This window comes from Diabrotica undecimpunctata, chromosome 5 (assembly GCF_040954645.1).
Source record: "Diabrotica undecimpunctata isolate CICGRU chromosome 5, icDiaUnde3, whole genome shotgun sequence".
NCBI classification, from domain to species: Eukaryota; Metazoa; Arthropoda; class Insecta; order Coleoptera; family Chrysomelidae; genus Diabrotica; species Diabrotica undecimpunctata.
The window spans coordinates 62,829,616-62,846,869 of record NC_092807.1 but is presented as its reverse complement, the minus strand read 5'-3'; the positions used below and the strand labels follow the sequence as shown (position 1 = coordinate 62,846,869).

General features: G+C 31.0%; 1 protein-coding gene across 2 annotated transcripts in view; it reads left to right on the top strand.

The window, feature by feature from the left end:
- Positions 1–17,254, top strand: part of LOC140441348 (uncharacterized transporter YutK-like) — a 110,924-nt gene that overhangs the window by 42,062 nt on the left and 51,608 nt on the right. For both annotated transcript variants that reach the window (XM_072532011.1, XM_072532012.1), the window contains exon 4: positions 13,932–14,085. In XM_072532011.1, the coding sequence (XP_072388112.1) occupies positions 13,932–14,085 (154 nt within the window). The remainder of the gene's footprint in view (positions 1–13,931; positions 14,086–17,254) is intronic.

The following is a 17,254-nucleotide window of genomic DNA, read 5'->3' as shown; positions in this document are numbered from 1 at the left end:
ATTATAATTAGTATTATTATTAAAATTTTGTCTATTATAACTAGTATTATTATTAAAGTTCTGTCTATTTGGATTACTGTTAGTATTATTAAAATTTTGTAAACTATCACCATACCTAGTATTATTGTTATATGATTGTCTATATTGTTGATTATCATTTTTATTATATTGAAAGTTATTGTTGTTTTTTCTGTTGTTATTATTACTTGTCATATTGCCTCTTTGTATTCTTTGAATAAAATTAATAAAACTATCTATTGTTTGAATATTTTGTACAGTTACGGTTTGCACAACATCAGCATCAAAATGTCTAGATACATTTAAGACTGTTTCATCCTCTCTAAGTGGTGGTTCTAAATATTTTGCAACTGTTATCAATTTCAATGCATAATCTACCATATTTGATTTTAAATTTTGATTATACTTTCCAAAATATAGAATTTCTCTAAACTTGGCTTGCTCTAATTCACCCCAATAATAATTTAAAAATTTATTTTCAAATGTTTGAAAATTATCTAAATCATTCTCAATACTAGCAAACCAAGTTGCTGCATTGTCATTTAATGTCATTCTAATATAATCTTTAATATCATTAATATTATTCACAAATCTTAATTTATGTTTTAAACTATTTATGTATACTCTAGGATGCAAATTTTTTATATTACCAGAGAATTTAATCCCAGTCTCATTTGTTAAATTTAAGTAAGGTCTCCCTATGTCTCTCATTTGTGAAATATCATCTATTCTCTGTTCCACATTTCTTATTTGATTACAATTTATTTGGATATTTTGTTGTATATCGTCTAATTTTTCTTCTGTGTTTCTCCTGTCTTCGTTAATTTTTACTTCTAAGTTACATTTCTGTAACTCTATTTTCTGTTCTATATCTATCTTATTATCTTGAATAATCCTCTTTACTTCTGTCCTCTCATTTTCTATCCTTTTCTTGTAGTCCTTCCGTATAATTTTTATTTCATTTGCTACTTTTTTCTCTGCAGCTTCAAGTTTTTTATCCATTTGTTTTTCCATTTGTTTTACAATTTTATTATTATTATCTTCTATTTTCTTTTCTAATTTTCTATAATTCTCTTCCAATTTTTGTTCCATTTTTTTCATGTCTTCTTTGACTTCTTTTGAATTCTCTTCCAATTTTTTATGTCTTCTTTGATTTCTTTTGAATTCTCTTCTATTGTCTTGTTCATCTGCATCATTAATGACATCAAAGCTGCCATATTGACATTTTCCTCTCTTTCTGGATTCATTTCTGCAGTATCTTGTGGAACTTGAACTAAACTCTCCTCTTGTATAGGTTGTGTTTCTACTTCCACATCTTCTTCATTCTTTTTGCTTCTTGTACCTTTCTTTCCTTGAGACATTTTGAGACTTTACTTGTTCAAATATAATTAAAATTAAAATCTATACTTTTTCTTTCTACTGATAATTAATTTAATTATATGAGAGCACTTATCTTCCCAAACTAATTCTTTTAAATAGAGAGCCACCGCGTTGGGTGCCAAATTGTTATGATGTGTTGTTGTTTGAATGATGAGCAATGAGTATTTTTAATAATATAGGGTTTTTATCGCGGTTCTCAAAGAATTAGTTTGTAAGTACTTTTTTAAATTATCTTTATTATAACTATTATGAAACACACATATATATCTAACCTAGCCAATGTAAATTTAAAATAAACTATCTTTAAATTGATGTTCTTATAAAACTAATTAAATTCTATAGACAATGTTAAATTTAAACAAACTATCTTTAAAATTGAAATTGTTATAACACTAACTAAATTATATTAACAAAATTTTGTACCTTTCTTTCACTGAATGCCTAAATGAACTGTTTTCTACTATATAGATTCTAATCACCACTGAATGTCCTCGTACTTCGGTTATCCTTGTTTTTGTGAAATTTCTTTTTCCAATTATCAGCTTCTACCAATTTAAGATATATTTTTCTTCACCAGCATTTATATACCACCAAGCAAACCAGCAAACACCATTTATATTTATTCTTCTTTTCAATATACCAATATCCAATTATTATAAGTTGATTTATACTAATCTCCAATCATAATATAATTTTAATTCCTTCCAATGTCCATCCAATATTCTTCTAATATACTTTTATAATCTTCAATAATTATTTGTGTATAATTATAAATGTGCATTAAATATATGCATAATTTTTAATCTTCATTTAACTCACTATATTAAACAATTGGACTATCTCCAACTAACTTTCATATTTCTTATTAAACTGCTTGACTGACTTACTAAAACTGTGAACAATTGACTTCACTAACTAATCTACTAACTTTCATAATAAACTGCTTGACTTCTGACTAAAAACTCCATCTTGAATCCAAATCACAAATCCAAATTTATATCTTTTGGATATTCTAGAACCATCTCGTAAGATATCATGTTCTATTTAGTTCTATTTAATACATGTCTGAATTTTCTGGAACAAACCATTTCGCAAACATGGCCATCTCCGGTGATCCAGAGAATTCCATTCTTTTCTATTAATAATTTTGTTGACATTTAGGCTTTTCAGATCAGAATAAACATTCAAATTAGTAACTAACACTCTAATTTAATAAAATACACATTTCAAACAATATAACCCCACTTATATTCGTAAAATTCTTAAAATGACACTTAGGAATGGAGGGTATAGTGTGTTGCCTAGTCACATGGCTCACTTAAAAATATCTACAAAATCATAACTACTAAAATACAACTTTTTACAATTATTATATGATAATTTCTTAAAAATACCCTCACATAAATAATTTTTATTAAATTCTCTAGTATATAACTTATTTAAAACAACCAAATATCTAATATTATGTAGTATATAACTTATAAATTATTTTCTATAAACCCTAATCGTATCAATATATATATATATATATATATATATATATATATATATATATATATATATATATATATATTGTAACCGTTTCAAAAGATAAAAGAAAATTATAAATTTCAATAATTTTTTTAAATAAAACTAATAGCCCCATCTATCTGTCAAGTACCTACCTGTAGCCGACTCAAGGATTCTTCTGTAATTCCCAAATATATCCGGTAGATTAGCATATTTTTCAACTTGTCACTCACGCCCAATTTCCAGATTCAGGCGCCATGATAGCGTTTCGCTCTTTTCTGTTAAGACCGTCCAACCGTTAAGACGTGTTTCCAAAGTGGGTCTCAATTCAGAGGTGAGCTAATACATCCTTTTCTTGTCCATATTTCAGATAGATATTTATTTTTTTTTAGACCCTTATTGGAGAGGCTATAATGCTGATATTATATTTCTAATACTCGTCGCAAGATAGTATTGCTATGGAGTTATTCCAGATCATGGCCCAGTAGCAGTATCTTTTTATGGAATCCCTAACCCCTCTTATCTAGGATGGTGGTGATTTGATATAGTACGTAGCTGAATCAATGGTTTATTTGGTGACTGATTAAATAAGAAGAGAAACAGAGCAGATTAAGGTTGTACCAATTTTTATTATACCTACTTTCAAGACAACAGAAATGATTATGAACTCAAAAAAAAAATGAAAATATAGTGAAGTGTTCTAATTTAATTTAAAGGTTTATTTTCTTCATTGTTCCTAGTTGATAAATAACTATATTATTTTCAATGTAAACAAATTTCGAAATTTGGGGTTAATATATATATACATTCATTTTCTTTATAACCAATTCTTAATTTAATACGATACAAAGATTTTTTGTTTATGATAATGTTAACATAAAATAATATTTTGGAATCCCTTTGGGATGACGTAACTTTTAATGTTTTCTTTTTGTTCATTACTAAGAAATAATAAAGAATAGTTTTCTTGTAAACTTTCAATAAATCTTAATTTTTTTTTGCTCTTCCCCTTCGAGGATAAACCAGGGGTGGCGTCCAATAATAAATAATAATTTCATATTATCTAATTGTGCTTGAATTTAAAATACGATATAGTTTCTATAACCCCGCCCTATTCTCTTCGACAACGAGCGATTCTGGCCTTGTAATATTATTGTAGCAGCACGGCAAGTGTTACAAAATGGCGCGCCAATCGTGGAGCGTGTATCTTCATTATAAAAACAACGTAATATGTTTATGATTTCTGTTTACATTTCGTATTTTAGACTCAAGTTGTTTGTGTATTTGCTTTTACCCAATTTTTGTTTAATCAGTTTAACTGGTACGATTTTCGTTTTCCTTTAATTTAATCTTCGTAAAATTGCGTAGAAATATTCTCGTCGTATTTTTAATTTTGTGAAATACATAATACGTATTTGGAATGTTTATTACGTGTGCATTTTAATGGTCGTATTTTGAATGGTAAGATAATCGTCTGTTTATTCCCCGTCTGCCTAAGGTAAACATTCCATAAGTGAAAAATGAATTTTGTTTATTTCTTTATAAGTGTTTGGTATGGATTGAAACCTTGAATTTATTCCGGCTAATATGTTCAAGCATTTTATATTCTAGTCCTCAATTCATTTTCTTTGCGGTTCAGTCTTTTATTTTGTTTATAAGAACCATAATAATTATATTCCTCAATGTGTTTATTTTAAATGAACGAAATGGCTTTTAGCGTTTGTTATTTGAAAAATCAATTAAGTGAATTTTATTTCTTAACCTTGATTCATGGTTTTTATTCTCAGCTGGGAATTATATCTATATACAGGCTGTCCCGACCTACCTAATTTTAAAATATGTTATCTGGATTCGTGTAGAATACTTACGCGAAATATTCTTTTTTCGAGGATTTGAAGTTGAGTTCTTTGATAATAGGATGTTTTTAATATGTTTTTTTAGTCTGTTATCTGTTAAATTTTCTTTTTAATTTGTCTTTCGTTTATTTTAAAAATTTATTTTTTCATAGTTTAACTTTTTCGTACTTTGAAAGGAAAATTTTATTTCCTGAAAAGGAAAATGCTTTCTATATTTTACAGTCCATGGTTCTTTTGTTTTGCAAGTATAAGGAAGTAATGATATGACTTCGTTTCTCTCTGCCTAAGGCGTCTTTGTTGAGAATATAGAGCGAAAATATTGTTATTCTCCTTCTGTGATGTTAATTTTATGTCTTTGTGTGGTCAGATGTAGTAGAAGTATGTTTTTGGTACTGGAACTTATTGTTATTTGTGGTTTTACCTTTTTTTTCTCGAGATGTCCTGTAGGACGTACAGGCACGTGACCTGTATTATTGTATCTTGAGTTATTTGTGTGGATGTCAGACTGTTGTATACGCAGCAGCTTTCTTTTTTTGTCGTTGACATTTTTGCGGTCTTCTAATAGTTTATTAGACCACATATATCTTTTGCTTTGAGACTTTTGGCTAAGGCTCAAAAGCTTTCATTTATTATCTTGTGTTCACGATATGGTACAAGTGAGGTTGAAGTAGTTTGCTGTTGTCTATTGTGACTCTTTGTATATACAGAGGTGAAACAACCCGCTGCCGCCTATTGTGAATTTATCTTTTATCTTTATGTCGACGTTAAGACCACGTTTGTTTAACAATTGAAATAGTTCTGGTACTACCGTTAAATGACCCACTGAGAATTAAAAGTTTATACTATTTTGATTCTGTTAGAGTTCTGCTAAAGAATGGTAAACATTTCTTTGTGATTTGTATGACGACCATATTGGATTCAATTAGGTGTCAAAAATGTTTTACTGTTCAACCTTTTTTTATTGTTGTGGTGTGTTACATCCAACATCATGATTTTTTCATTATTGACGATGGACTGTAATATTTTTCTATTTCTTTGGAAGATTGTAATGATTCTTCCGTTCCTTTTAAGTCTTATCGTAATTTTTGTTTCGTGGAAGACTCTTACGATTCTTTTTTTTGTTTCTTTTGGAAACATCAGTCTTAGACTGAATTGTTTGTGTAGCAATTGTGGCTTGTGTGCCATAAACCCATTTTCTTTCTTCTTCTCCAAGATTGTGTATTAACGGTTTGGATTTATTTTCTTCTTTTGTCCTTCTGGAAGTTTCTTGCTTGGAAATTTTCCGCTGTTATCAATCCCAGAGGATATTCTTATGGAACTATTGGCCATCCTGTCTTTCTTCTTTTGCGTTAGTTCAATTTTCAACCAGTTGTTGGAAATTCATTCATTGCTTGACTGTCATAGTCAACTTTATTATTGTTTGATGCTATTTAGGTTATCTACCTAGTGGATAACCATAGCGAAACTTGCTAAAGCTACTTAGTAGGCCACCCGCCTTTGTTGAGCTGGAAGCATCCCTCTTTTCGCTCCCAGAAACTTTAACACTGGTCTGTTCCACACTTTTGATTAGGCTAGAGCCATATTTATAGAAATCTGCCATTGGTCGTTGTGACTAATAGCCAACGAACTGTACCTGATGTCGATTCATCAAATCGAGCATCCAGTTTAATTTTGCATGTAAATATGTCGTGATTTTTGTTTATTTTTTTTGTTTTATTCAGACCTAAAACTTATCTAAGTCAGTGTTTCGTCGGATAATTCAGATTTGTCTGAAACCAAATAAATCGGTTTTCTTAAATTTTTTAATACTAGTTGCGCTAACGCGAACTTTATCCTGGAGAGGATTCGTTTCATTTCCAAATTTTTTTGGCGTGGGGTCAGTACAGCACTGATACCCTAGTACTTAGTACATTGAATACCACTTTGCTTCGGCAAATCTGTCCCTTAGTGCTTCTTTCCCTTTAGGAAGTTGACACGTTTCAATTTTTTTTTGAGCTGTCTCGACAACCCTTGTTTTATGTCGGTAGTGTTGACTATTAGTCAGGGAGCATCCTGCTATAGTCAAGTGGATTAGTGGACCTATCCCTATTCCAATTAATAATTTTGTGTATCTCAGATGTTGTCGCAAAGAGACGAGCCTCTGGAAGTAGTGTAGGAGACTCCGCACGTCGATCTCCAGAGCAACTCAGTATGGCTCGCACCCCAGTTCGTTGAACTGTTTTACTTTTTATTATTATAATATTGATCATTTATTGTGTTCAATATGTCTATATATATGTATATATGTCGTATTTCTTTTCGACATAAATTTTATTTTTATCTTATCTTATTCTACTTCGGTATTATTCTCTCTCTAGTTTGTATTGATCGAGATCTTGAGTTTGTGCTACCCCGACCAAGAACCTATATTGATTTTAAGGGTGTTTGCAAAATTTAATCTCATTTTATTTTTAGAATGCCTTGTTAGAATGTGATATTTTTATGCTTATGTTAGTTTATATTACAATAAATTGTACATACCTTTAGTTGTCTTCAAGTGGATACAAAATTCAATTTATCTTATTTTACGGATTTATAAATCCAAGTAATTTTTTTGGTATCTATACCAAAGATATCAAGATTCCTCTGTCTAGTTACCAATGATAGTTCATTATAGTATCTGTTCATTTTGCCTAAGTTTTACTCTTAGTGTGAAGACCTTCGAATTTCGACTCTCTATTCGAAACCCCCCAAAATAATGTTTGAAAAGATTATTGCTGTCTAACATCCTATATTCTGAATGGCCAGACACTGAGGAAGGCTAGGGATGAAGTAAGCGGATTCCCGCTAGTTGACTCGTCGGAATGATAAGCCATTCATAATTGTATTTCAGTAATAAATCTAGAATAACAGCCTCCCGCGTCAGGAAACTTTTTTTAGTTCTCCAATACCTGTTTAGTTATGTAATCTAGAATTATTTAGACCCTACCCGAAGTTGACCCTACCCGAAGTTGACCCTACCCGAAGTTGACCTACCAATGTTGTCCCTATTATAGGCGGATGATACACGTTAGTTATCACAAATTCTAGTTGTCATACTAATAACTAAACATCAGCCTTTTTTTTGTTTCTAAATATAGATGTGTCTTACAGAAATTCTGATGTCTACCTCTCCCAGTAAACTTATTAAGGCTTGTCTTTGTAGAACTTTAATGTACCCAATTTTGAACTATTAGTAACTCTTTCCTTTTATTTGTGTATTTCTAAATGTGTCTATAATGACGCGCTGCGTTATTACCTTATGTTATTCGTGGATTAAGTCATAGATGATCTACGCTTCCGAACAAACGATAACACATTTGTATTTTGTATTTTATGGCGTTAATGATACGATTGTATTATTATTCTTATGTTATTCGTGGATTAAGTCATAGATGAAAGACTCTACGCTTCCGAACAAACGATAACATTATTTTTTTTTGTGTTTTATTGTGTTAGGTCTCATAACGACTACGCAGTAAATTATCTGTTTTGTATCTTGGTGACAACACTAGTATGTTTTGCTTTATATTACTTATGAAATTTCAAATAATAATATCTTAATTATATTGTTTCGATTAAATGCGAGCATTTGGTCTCAAATAATGATTTGTAGATATGTTTTGTTTTATTCCGCTTTGTTCATGATATTGGTTATAGGTGAAATACCCTATGCATTTTGAGAGTGAGCATGCAATTTTTTTGTTTACATTTTTATAGTTGAGTCATTTCTATGCGTTCTGTTTCGCTTTGTTCTGAAATCTTTGAGTTGTTCCCACGTGAGTTGTGAAAGAAGGATTCTGTGAGTCCAGATTGTAGCTACATTTGTCCATTCTGTTTGTCTTACCTCTCCGTATATCTATTTCCACTTTTGAAAAGGTTAGTATGGTGTGCCACCATGCCTAGTCCGATTCCACGCTGGTACCCAGTTGAAATCGTGGGGAGGGCTGTGTAACCGTTTCAAAAGATAAAAGAAAATCATTATAAATTTCAATAATTTTTTTAAATAAAACTAATAGCCCCATCTATCTGTCAAGTACCTACCTGTAGCCGACTCAAGGATTCTTCTGTAATTCCCAAATATATCCGGTAGATGAGCATATTTTTCAACTTGTCACTCACGCCCAATTTCCAGATTCAGGCGCCATGATAGCGCTTCGCTCTTTTCTGTTAAGACCGTCCAACCGTTAAGACGTGTTTCCAAAGTGGGTCTCAATTCAGAGGTGAGCTAATACATCCTTTTCTTGTCCATATTTCAGATAGATATTTATTTTTTTTTAGACCCTTATTGGAGAGGCTATAATGCTGATATTATATTTCTAATACTCGTCGCAAGATAGTATTGCTATGGAGTTATTCCAGATCATGGCCCAGTAGCAGTATCTTTTTATGGAATCCCTAACCCCTCTTATCTAGGATGGTGGTGATTTGATATAGTACGTAGCTGAATCAATGGTTTATTTGGTGACTGATTAAATAAGAAGAGAAACAGAGCAGATTAAGGTTGTACCAATTTTTATTATACCTACTTTCAAGACAACAGAAATGATTATGAACTCAAAAAAAAAAAAATGAAAATATAGTGAAGTGTTCTAATTTAATTTAAAGGTTTATTTTCTTCATTGTTCCTAGTTGATAAATAACTATATTATTTTCAATGTAAACAAATTTCGAAATTTGGGGTTAATATATATACATTCATTTTCTTTATAACCAATTCTTAATTTAATACGATACAAAGATTTTTTGTTTATGATAATGTTAACATAAAATAATATTTTGGAATCCCTTTGGGATGACGTAACTTTTAATGTTTTCTTTTTGTTCATTACTAAGAAATAATAAAGAATAGTTTTCTTGTAAACTTTCAATAAATCTTAATTTTTTTTTGCTCTTCCCCTTCGAGGATAAACCAGGGGTGGCGTCCAATAATAAATAATAATTTCATATTATCTAATTGTGCTTGAATTTAAAATACGATATAGTTTCTATAACCCCGCCCTATTCTCTTCGACAACGAGCGATTCTGGCCTTGTAATATTATTGTAGCAGCACGGCAAGTGTTACAATATATATATATATATATATATATATATTTTTTTTTATATATATATATATATACCCGGTATTTAGGCGGCACACGCCCTTCCGGTAGGGATCTATGGAGGAGTTTCACCGAGCCGCAAGCCCTTATCTCTTGCCGTACTGCTCCACCATAGGCCGATCAGATACCAGCATATTCTAGACTAAGCCGCAGATTCATTTTAGAATTTTAAACTGCTGCGTTAGCCTTTTTGTTTTCTGTCACCGAGCTGGGGATCGAACTGACATCTCTCGCAGTGAAGCGAAGGAGAAGCCAGCCGCCCAGCCCGCTTGGCTATCCGATCGATATATATATATATATATATATATATATATATATATATATATATATATATATATATATATATATATATATATATATATATATATATTATATATATATATATATATATATATATATATATATATATATATATTCGGTTTTTTATAACGTCTTACGACGTTGTCCGACTCCCAAACGCCACTGTATTCTGTCTTGAGTTAGGTCTTTGTCCAAATTTCGAGCGCTAATCGCTTTCCTAACTCCCAGGTTCGAGCTCTGTGGTGGTCTTCCTCGTTTCCTCTTCTCTGGGGGTTGCCACATCATCGTTTTTTTAGGCAATCTTTCGTCCCCCATTCGGCTCACATGCCCATACCATATGAGCTGTTTATCACTTCATTCCGTATTCTGTCGGCTCTTGATATTCTCATCGATCTTCTGATGGCATCCATTTCCGTGGCTTCGACCTTTTTCTTATATTTTTCGGTTATTCTCCATGTCTCAGCTCCATAAAGTAGACTAGTTTTAACCATTGTCTTATAGATGTTCCATTTTCTTTTCTTTGATATTTCTTTACTCCATAAAACTTCGTTCAAACATGCTATAGCTCTTCGTGCTTGTACAATTCGATGTTCTATTTCTCGTTCGTCTTTTCCACTACGGTCGAAGATGACAGGTCCCAGGTATTTATCCGTTGCATGGATTTATTTTTTGATTGTCATCGATATTGAGTTGTTCTGCTTCAGCTCCAATTGAGAGGTATTTTGTCTTTTCTAAATTGATATTTAATCCCCATTTCTGGTATTCTTCAATTAGTTTTCTAAGCATGTATTCCATGTCATCTTTGTCATTTGAGATCACCACCTGATCATCTGCAAACTGTAAAGTATATATGTAATCCTGATCGTTCAATTGTATACCCATTCCTTTGACTTTCCTTTTCCATTGTTTCAGAGCTGCAGAGATATAAATCTTAAATAGAGTTGGAGAGATACAACATCCTTGTCTGAGACCCTTAGTAACTGCAAATTTTTCAGCTAAGAGGTTACCGAATTTCATTTGGGAGTTTGAACCATAATATAGATCTTTGAGAGCACTAACCAATGTTTGATGTATGTTTGATGTGACCAGGACTTCCCGTAGTTTATTTAGCGGGACTGTGTCATATGCCTTCTCAAGATCTACAAAAGTCATATGTAACTCTCTATTTGTCACAATTTTCTTTTCTATAATTTGTTTAAGACAGAAGATGTTATCTGTACATGAACGACCTGCTCTAAATCCTCCTTGTTCTTCGTCTTCAGACGATTGATAATCTTCCTCTATCAGGTCCCGTAGTATTCGACCGTATAGTCGACTCATTGAGCTTGTGACCGATATCCCTCTATAGTTTTTACAATTTCTCCTGTCACCTTTTTTATATATTGGGGTCATATATGCTGTTTTCCATTCATCTGGTGTTGGATGTCCATTAATATATTCGTTAAATATCACCGTGATCATTCTGTGTAATTTCACTGAGCCATTCTTTATTAATTCCGTAGTTACTCCCTCTGGTCCACTTGCTTTTCCATTCTTCATCCCTGCTATAGCTTTTTGAACTATGTTGATATCTATGGTAATATGCTCTCCCAGAATTTCGATTCTTGATGAATTCATATCTTCTTTAAATTCGTCTCTGTTCTCATTTAATAGATGTTTGTAATAATGTGTCCAATCCTCGGGATTTATGGGATTTAGAATCACTTTCTCGTTAGTCGGCTTCTTAACAGAGTTTATAAACTTCCACGCCTCAGTGCATTGTCGTCCTCCAATATAAGATTCTATCTCTCTGCACCTTCTATCCCATATCTCATTTTTGGAGGTCATAATTATCTTTCTAGTTTTCTTCTTCATTTCATTGTATCGGTCTTTGTCTGCGTCATCTTTTGTATTCAACCACTTATGATATAATCTTTTCTTTTCTGTTACCGCATTTTCGACGTCTTCATTCCACCAAAGCTTGTTACTAATTTTATTTTATTTGATTCCTAAGACCTCCTGTGCTGTTTGTTGAATACTTGATATTATGTTCTCATATATGCATTTGGTATTTGCTAGTGTTTCGTCAAGTTTGGAGTCCATTCGAGTCTTATATAGTGTGCGGGTGCTTTCATGAATTAAACTGGACAGATTGTATTGAGGAAGATCAATTCTTTCTAAAAGTTGTTCGTCTTGGCTTGATGAGACACTGTCCTTTAATCTATATGGGAAAACAATTTTTGCCCTGACCATGTGGTGATCTGATCCGCATACTGCTCCTCTCATAGCTCTAATATCTCTAATGAGTATTTGTGAATTTTGTTTAACTATCACGTAATCTATTATAGACTTAAGATTCCTTGTTGGTTGAAACCATGTATATTTGTGTATGTTTTTGTGACAGTAATATCCGTTAGTTATTTTGAGTCTATTACTTTCACAGAGTTGACAACAAAAGTTGCTTAGAATTTAATCTTCTACCGATTCCCAAGATTTTTCAAGCAAAAAAATTTTCACCCACGAGAAGTGGTGGCAACCACCCCAGGGGCGGAAACAGATATAAGCGTTATATAACTTTTTTTATTTGAGCATTTTTCCATCAAGTTACTAAATTTCAAGTTAATCGGTTAAGTCCGACAAAATTGGTGAATAGCCCGAGTGACTGGAGTAAAACGTAAGAAAAGAGGTTAGTCTTTGTATGTGGGTATATTTTATTTTATAAAAACCCTTAAAAGGGCAACATTACAAGCACGAACGTTTTCGGAACAACTGTTCCATCATCAGGTTAAAATGCAGGTTAACATGCCTGAGCCACCAAAATATTTGGGTAAAAACCCTTTAAATTGAAAAATGTTACCGAAGAATGTACATGATGTTTATAATATTATATGATGTTTAATATTTTAATTAGATTTTACTTCAGGTAACATACACCCATGCTTAAGTGAGTTCCAGTGTCCGGAGAGTAAACCTCTTCAAACGGACTACGGTTGGCAACTGGTAGCAGTTGCCAACCGTAGTCCGTTTGAAGAGGTTTACTCTCCGGACACTGGAACTCACTTAAGCATGGGTGTATGTTACCTGAAGTAAAATCTAATTAAAATATTAAACATCATATAATATTATAAACATCATGTACATTCTTCGGTAACATTTTTCAATTTAAAGGGTTTTTACCCAAATATTTTGGTGGCTCAGGCATGTTAACCTGCATTTTAACCTGATGATGGAACAGTTGTTCCGAAAACGTTCGTGCTTGTAATGTTGCCCTTTTAAGGGTTTTTATAAAATAAAATATACCCACATACAAAGACTAACCTCTTTTGTTATACGTGGTATACAGCCAGCTACAGGAATTATTTTCCTTGTGGATTTTTTTAAAACGTAAGACACTTTTTGTTCCTCAACTGAAACTATGGAATTCCGTATTACTGCTACTAATTTAAGAACTTCAAATACGATATCTCCCTCCGTCTTGTTTTATAAAGAATGTTCAAATATTTTAAACATATTCTTTATTGCTGCTGAATTTTATTATTATAAGCCATCGATAAAATTATCGAGCACCGTCCAATCTCATTTATTTCGGAATCGGAGAGCAAATGCTTTGTAACGTCAACCTCCCATATTTTGCTTGATTTTTTACTGTCTTTCTTTAGGGTGGATTATTGTCCTAATATATTTATTACAAACGATGATAAATTTATAAATAGATTTTTCTGTATTTGAGGTTTTATTCTACTGATTAATTACTTATTCTGTTTCAGACATTTAAAAATAGTATTTTATGCAGCTGTGATAATAGCTATTGGTATATATCTAGCCTTAGATACAACAGATAATCGATTACGATTAATACCATTAATAGGATTGGTCATATTCTTAATAATAGGGTATCTGCTTTCTAATAACAGATCTAAGGTAAGAATTTTAACAGCAGTCCAACAAGTATAGCCAGAACTGTTATACGATAACAATGTACAACTTACTTATTATTAGACTTCGGCAAATATGCAAATAAAAATGTAGAAAATATGCGCATAAATATGCACGTGTTTACCCGAAAATATGCAAATATTTTACAAAATATGCATACAAATAAATAAAAAAATCGTAAAATAGTAACAATTTTATTTAAAAAAAAAAGTGTACATAACTAAATATTTCCTACTATTCATTAAGATTTACATTTATTTTAAGTAACTACATCATTTTTAAGTATGAATAAACTTATTTAGAATTATGGTAACAATAAATGACCAAGTGGTGTTCAAAATTTTCTAACAAAAACTTGTGGCTTCTGTCTGAGTACATATATTTATATATGGAAAAACTTCGTTCAACATCAACTGATGTAACGGGAGCATTTTTCAAACTAACCAAAACATTTGGTTCTAAATTAATTGTTTCCGAAATATTTCCAGCTAGAACACTGACTACTTCAGAAAGAATATGGTAACCTTTATTTTTTTCCATAGTAGCTTCAAATTTTTTTAAAATATCTTTTCCAATATTACCTCTCACGTTCCGACAACATGACGCAAATTCTTTTATTAATGCTGTACTTTCGAACAATGACAGTTTTGGTGATTCTAACTGAGTAATTGTTTTTTGAACAAAACTAAAATTTGATTTTATAAATGAAAGTTCTTGTTGAAGCAAGTTACTCTGAAAAGTTTGTTTAGAATCCAAAAGAGATTGGGATCTTTCATCTGTTAACGTATCAATTATGTTCTTTATTTTAACAAAATGATCTGCATAAAAATTAGCTGCTTCTAACCATGTTCCCCATCGCATTAAAATAGGTTGTGGTGGAAGAGGAATGTTAGGTAGCATTTCTTTATAAAGTTGAATTCTTATAGGAGATTTAAGAAATACTTTTTTGACACTGGATATCATGATATTTACAAGAGGAAACTTTTTTCGTATTTCCTCTGCAACTCTGTTTAATCCATGCGCTACACAAGTAACATGTATTAAATCTGGGAAATTTTTTTTTAAATTTTGTCCTGCTTTCACCATATAAGGAGCAGCATCCGATAAAATAAGCAGTAATTTATTAGAAGGAATAGTTGTCGGAAGAAAAAAAGTTGCTAATGTTTCTTGTATAAAACGCGAAATTGTTAAAGCATTTGTATTCTCAAGTTGCTGGCATGAAATAAGATGAGATGTTGGTAAGGTATCTTCTTTAAGAACACCAATCAATAAATGAGCAATATACTTTCCTGAGGAATCAGTGGTTTCGTCTACAGATATGTAAAAATAATTATCTGCAATTTCTTCCTTAATATTAATTAACACCGACGAGTATAGCCCGTTCACATTATTTCTTCTTAGAGACCGATCACTTGGAACATTAAGTTTGCAATATTTTTTTAGAAACGAACTAAAATTTACATTTGCTAATTTTGAAAGCGGTATGTTTGCAGACACTAATGCGCGACACAAGTCTTCATTAAAAGTTTCTTGCTCATCTAATTTTTTTGAAGTAGATTGGAAACATTTAGCCATTGAAGTTTGATGTTTTCCTCCTATTTTTCCTTTTTTTGCAATGTGTGAAGCAGTTCTCACATGTTGGTCTATCTGAAATTTCTTCTCACATGCTATCTATAAATAAAAATAAAAACCTTTATTTTAACCCAACCTTTAAAATATAAAAATATACAAGGTGTTTTTGGTTAATCAAATAACTGGTTTGGAAAAAAAAAACACTCGCTAAGTGTTTTAAATGCAGTATTAATCCACAAATTTATTTTGTTACTAACCATTAGTACATCATATAACTTATTTTAAAATTCAACAAAAGTTTTTTTTTTGTTAATTCAATTACAATAAAAATAATTGTGTTTTAGAATAGCTGACTTCATAAAAAAAGTAAAGGTGAAAAATTTTTCTAAATACACACCATTGTATTGTACCATGGACAATTTTTTCTCACTAAAGGAAGCTATTTTTCATTTAAAAACAACCTACGAGTACTAAATTTCAAGTAAATACGTTTATTGGTTTTAAAGTTATTGTTGTTATTAACTAAAAGAATTTAATTTTTTTTAATTTTAACACCCTGTATCTCGAAAAGTAAATAAGTTTGACCCCTCATTAACTATATCGTTTTGTTCAATTTTTCGAGAAGTATCTACAGTCAAACGTTGTAAGTGTCATTTGGAAACACCCTGTATGTATGAAATATTAGATATTTAATAGAAAATATTAGATACTTACAATTTTGCCACAGACTGAACAGTAGATTTTTCCCATATCCATAGACAGCTCTTTATAAGGTTTAATCCAAGTTGAAGCACTGGTTGTTTTAGGCATTATAAAATCACAATCTTCCTTTTTGTTACGCACAACGAGTGTTTACGCTTTGAATATCAAAACAAAAATGATTTACAAATCTGAGCATTAAATTAGAAATGTTTAGGTACCTAATTCAATAAACTGGGAGATTTTGGAAAATCCCTAAATTAGGAACAAAACTATTAGCCGTTTACCTGCTGTTAAGATACAATAAATTATAGATAGATTTGGGGATTAGATCATAAAATGCAAATGAGCGAACCCTTAGCGATTATCCAATAACTGAATGTCTCAGTGACCGAGACTTTCTAAGAATGTTGAGGGCGACTTAAATTGATCTTCTTTGAAATTGTAAATGTTTTGTACCTGTAGAGATTACGTACTTAGATCATTTCTTGATTAAAATGACTACAAAATTTTATATAAGAATTGAAATAAATTGGTATGTTTAAAAATTTTCAAATACAGTATAAAAATCTGAAATTTTATGCACTTTATGCAAACTTTTATACAAATATGCCAAAATATGAAATATTTGCATAAAATATGCACAATATGCAAAATATGCAATATGCATATTTGCCGAAGTCTACTTACTATGTTCGGTGGAACTTAAATCTAATTGTTAATATACTAAGTGACATAGAAATTCGAACATCCATTATAAATTATATTTTGAAAATATTTTGTACATTTATTTATTTATTTATCGTATGGCACTTGACACATTTACATTTAAATTTACAATACATATATTTTGTATAAAACATTACATATATGTTTACAAACC